Source organism: Protomyctophum parallelum (genome assembly GCF_964188405.1).
Source record: "Protomyctophum parallelum genome assembly, chromosome: 10".
Lineage (NCBI taxonomy): Eukaryota > Metazoa > Chordata > Actinopteri > Myctophiformes > Myctophidae > Protomyctophum > Protomyctophum parallelum.
The window spans coordinates 10873329-10878328 of NC_139704.1; the positions used below are offsets into that span (position 1 = coordinate 10873329).

At 39.6% G+C, this 5000-nt stretch overlaps 1 protein-coding gene across 1 annotated transcript in view; it reads left to right on the top strand.

Annotated features, from left to right (window-relative positions):
* Positions 1–5000, top strand: part of tlx1 (T cell leukemia homeobox 1) — a gene marked incomplete at both ends in the record, with an annotated part of 27579 nt that overhangs the window by 15486 nt on the left and 7093 nt on the right. The window contains 2 exons of the mRNA XM_083774880.1: positions 3544–3557; positions 4885–4936. Of these exons, the coding sequence (XP_083631006.1) occupies positions 3544–3557; positions 4885–4936 (66 nt within the window). The remainder of the gene's footprint in view (positions 1–3543; positions 3558–4884; positions 4937–5000) is intronic.

Here is a 5000-nt window from a genome sequence, read left to right on the forward strand (position 1 = left end):
TGTCATGGTTACACCTATGGCCTGGACTTTATAATGAGCAGCATAATTACCTCGAAACCATGAAACAAACACAAAACATTGGACATAGATTTTCTTTTCTTAGATGTTTAAATCTTCGGGGGGGGGGGGGGGGGTTATATATATGTGTAGTGCAGAAGATATTATTTTGGGTGCGTGCGTGCGTGCGTGCGTGCATGCATGCGTGCGACGTGCGTGCGTGTGATCAGAATCAATGTCATCATGCAACTTTTGAATGTTTAGGCCCAACATTTAAAAATCCATTCATCATGCAAATGCGTAGTATTTGCATGGGAAGATCATTATATATGAGAATAATGCATAGAACTATATCTGATGCATTTTCCACAATCACATTTATGCCCCCGTGCTGGACACAACGTAAAACAGCCTATACTGATTGTTAATATATGCAATTGTAACTGAGTGTACAAATGGACATTGGTGACGTTTATACTCTCTCTCAGTCTTAGGATTTCACTGTGTAGGGAGAGAGTGCACTCCAAAATCATAGATGGTAGAACCACATAGAAAAGAAGCCAAAGATAGCAGGACTAAATTAGCCTATACATAATATGAAGATAAATGAATATGTAGGCTACATCTGCAGTAAATCAGAGGGGACCATGCCACTGGTTGGGGTTACTCGGCCTGAGGTTTGACTTTCAGCTGTACTTTTTCAGAGGTTGGATGTTTTTCGGATACCGGTAGTTCTGGAACACATGATTCTCAACCTGTGGGCCGGGTACCATTGGTGGGCCGTGATGGTATTGCAATTGGGCCCCCAAAGAATTATTGGTAAAACAGTGAAGATTTTTATGATAATATGCTGTAACACTAATTTATCAAAAAGGTAATATGTGAAAAATGGCATGGTATTTATTTTCACGTTGAAAGTTGTCACACCATCACTAATGTTGGGTATATTTTACCCGATTCCATAAAAGAAAATCAAAATATATTAAAGTAAAAAAATGAATAAATAAACAATACATGGAAAATTGAGGTAGGCTACTCTTCTTTAACATTTCAACATGAATATATATATGTCATGGGGGGGACCCTATAAAAATGTGTGAAGGCACAGTCTAATTAATTAGTTAATGGTCAGCTGACAATTATGTATGGAAAGTATGGAAAGAAAATACTCTCTATCACTAACATTGAAAATCCTCCAAAGACTGTTGTCTTAGTATTTACTTAGTATGTTAGTATTACTTGGAAATTTTGGTTTTCATTGTGATACTGATAAATTGGAGTATTGTGTTAGTTCCATTGAGCCAAGCTGGAACACAATCGATTGATTGATTGATTGATTGATTGATCATTACCACACGGCAGCTGAGACAGTGTTATGGGTGGCCCCGCTTTTGGTCCATGTTGGGTGGGCCGTGAATGCTTTTGAGGTTTTCAAGTGGGCCCTGATCCAGAACCACAGGTCTAGAACGCAACATTAACCCTAATGTCCATATAAATTCTTCAAAACATTATGTAAAGATTATAGATCCACAAGCTCATAACATAATACAATGTTATGCGTTGTGAGCAAATAATTACAGTTTTGAAACTTTTCTTTTCAGTTGTATGACCCGAAATAAATTCCTCATTGGGAACATATCATATTCAGCTGTAACGTGTTGATTTTTAATGTTTGATTCTGATTAATCTTAATCCTTCAAACTAAAGAAATCCAGTACACTGTTCAGAGTTAAATTAACACTTTTCTGTAAGGCGTCCTCTCCCAGACATGGTCTTGGAGGGGGGACTTGCAGCCTAAAAGGAATGGTGTCAGTGGCGTAGAAAAATACTTTCCTTTCCCATGTAGGAGCCATAGCAAACTACTGATATGAGTGATCACACTGATTTCTAACTTGGTATACCCTTTTGTTGAAGGTTGCTATTACATACAGTATGTCTATAATAACTTCTTCTTATATTACAGATTAGACCTGATTGAGAAGTGTTACTCTGAATATTTCTATCATTTGTGTTTTGTCTATATAGTCATGTGATTATCCATAGTGAAATGCTGAGTGTTAATTTATCTCAGAGAACACTCAGGTTACAGTGAGATAATGTGGGCAGACTGCCGGTATGTTGAAACAATGTCTCCTACATTCCAGGTGGGATTCCAGAGAATTTCCGGTTATTAATTTCTTTAGAATTGGTTGGAGTAAATGCGGTTCAGCATAGTTGCTGTTTATATCTATTTGAACTTGACTCAATAAAAAGCAAACTGTGTGGCGTGTTGCAACAATGTCTAGTTAACAAAAGTAACGATAATCATTGATTGATTGATTGATTGATTGATTTTTGTATTTATTTTTTATTTTTTGCTTTGTTGTACGATGTGCAAAAATAGGGGATCTACAAGCTCACAGGGCTCTCTTGTGCGAGAGGACTACCGGTGATGTGAATCATGTGATTTGTGATGGACCTACAGTCCTACATCCTACCCATTGCCAGTCATGTGATCATTTCACTGCTTGTACGTGTATGATTGAGTGACAAAAACCCTCTTGAATCTGGAATCCTTTAGCCAGCATCCTCCTCTCCTTGTAAAAGCAACACTCTGAGTACTTTAGGATCACAATCATTTCATTTATGGGTTGTGTAGATGTGTACGGGTTGTAGTTATGAATGATTTATTTTGTTCAAGGCTGTCCAATCTCGTTGGTTTATGCTATGTGCATTATTATTATTATGTAGATATCTTCTTTGCTCTCCCTAGTTGTCCCATCTTTCTTTTCTTTTCTTCTTTCTGAAAACAACAAAAAAAGATGGCCCACTTCTTTACACCTGTGAACCTCAGCAAAAGTGGCGTTATTAAGGGCTTGTGTGTTTGTATGTGCCTCAACTGGGTGGGTGGGTCTGGGCCAAAACGTCCAGAGCCACATTTTTGTCCCATGCAGTGCAGCCCTGATGCTGCAGCAAATCTAATGAAGCATTCTTATGTTCTAAGTCAAGTCATTTGTCTGCTTTTTTTTTATGTACCAGTCCACTGACACCGTTGTGGAAGTAGACTCAGTTGTTTTCTTTCCGTGGGATCGCCTGACTGCTGAATTACCACAGGAAAGCGACTTGTACAAACCCCAGGAGTTTCTATCCCAGCTCTTTGGGGCATTAGAATATGTTGGAGACTAAATGTTTAGTCTTTGCTGCTTCCCATTACTCACTAATGTGACACCAAACCTGGTTGCTCTGCGGCAGTGTGAAGCAAAACTATTCTCTATTCTCTATTTCGTGTGTGTGTGTGTGTGTGTGTGTGTGTGTGTGTGTGTGTGTGTGTGTGTGTGTGTGTGTGTGTGTGTGTGTGTGTGTGTGTGCGTGTGCGTGTGCGTGTGTGCGTGCGTGTGTGTCTGCTATGTGCTCTCCCAACATGACTGTGAGATGGTTGTACGTTATTGCACATGCATGCATTATGCACATGCATACTGAGTATAGTAGGCCTATACTTATACGGTATTATTCAAGTGTGTGTTTGTGTGTTCTGTTAAATGTGTTTGTGTTTATTTGTGGATGCAGGACGTTGTGCTGCAGTATGTTTTTGTGTATGTGCACGTGATTAATGACTGTATGCGCGCATGCAGCATGCGTAATATATGTATCTAATCTATGTAGGTCTATGTGTGCAAGTCTGTGATGACACGTTAATATGGGACATGCTCTTTATGTGTGTGTTATCTGTCGGTATGCAATATGCGTGTGTGTGTGTGTGTGTGTGTGTGTGTGTGTGTGTGTGTGTGTGTGTGTGTGTGTGTGTGTGTGTGTGTGTGTGTGTGTGAGAGTGAGAAAGGAAGTAGAGGTGTTGGGTGATGTCTGTACCCACATAGGATCTCCCCGTGGTGGCTGTCATTTCCCCATGTTACTAAACAAACAGGATGATCGGTAGCTTATCTCACTGTCTCAGTACCTCCACTGTTATTTCGGAACTGCATGGACACTGGGATCCTCTCTTCTAACTCTATTCTATATGTGTGCGTGTGCACATGTACGCATCTGGCAGACAATATATATATAAATGTCAACGTATTTTGTATATTTTTTGTGTCTTTTCCAACACACCTGTACGCATTTAAACATAAATCACTGCACTTATAGGCAGGCACACAGATTGCAACAAAAATAATAATCTTACAGTTACATCAGTGTTCTTACATTTTCTACTTTAAAATGTGATTTGAACACTTTGCACTTTATTTATTTATTTATTGTGGAGGAAAATGCAGCATCTTAATTAGTGCAGGTTGCCCAAAGGGCAACCAGACTCTAGTTAGCATCTTAAATGCTATATGTCACAATCTCTCCATTCATTTCACTCTTCCAACATGGCAGCACGACCCACACACAGAACTTTGATGTATAACAATTTATTGAGACATACAGTAAAAATAAATTAAGCAATGCATCAACAGCTAAGCTCCTCAACATTCTCAATTGGCAACCACCACCCTCCTTTATATGACAGCTGTCTTCCTCTCTGTTTCCATAGTTAAAATGTAGCCTATACTTATGGGAATACATTTGCCATGCAGCCTGTATACCAATTTCTTTTTTTAATTTATGCAGTGCAGAAATCCGTTGTATTTCGCCGTCTTTGGGTGAGACCGGGTTGCCACCAGGCCAATTGGTGGCAGTGTTTTGTCAAAGTTGAAGCGCAAGAGAAACCTGTTGTCATTGGCTTAGAACAAAACAACGTGTTATCTCTGCCTTCACAGGCCATGAGTCAGTCAAGTTCGGCTGCAGGGCAGACATCAGTTTGAACGGTTGTAGCCTATTCAACATGTCACATGTTTAATCTCTCTCCTATGAAAATGGATCCGCAAATTCGCGGTGATAGGATTGATTTGTGTCCATTACCTCCAGGTTTGGCTGACAGCGCAGGACTGGAAGAGACCCCAGAGATGAATTCTGTTCTGTAATTCCACTTTCCACAGATGGGGTCAACCTCAACCTTAAAAAAGGGAAAGCATATTTCACTG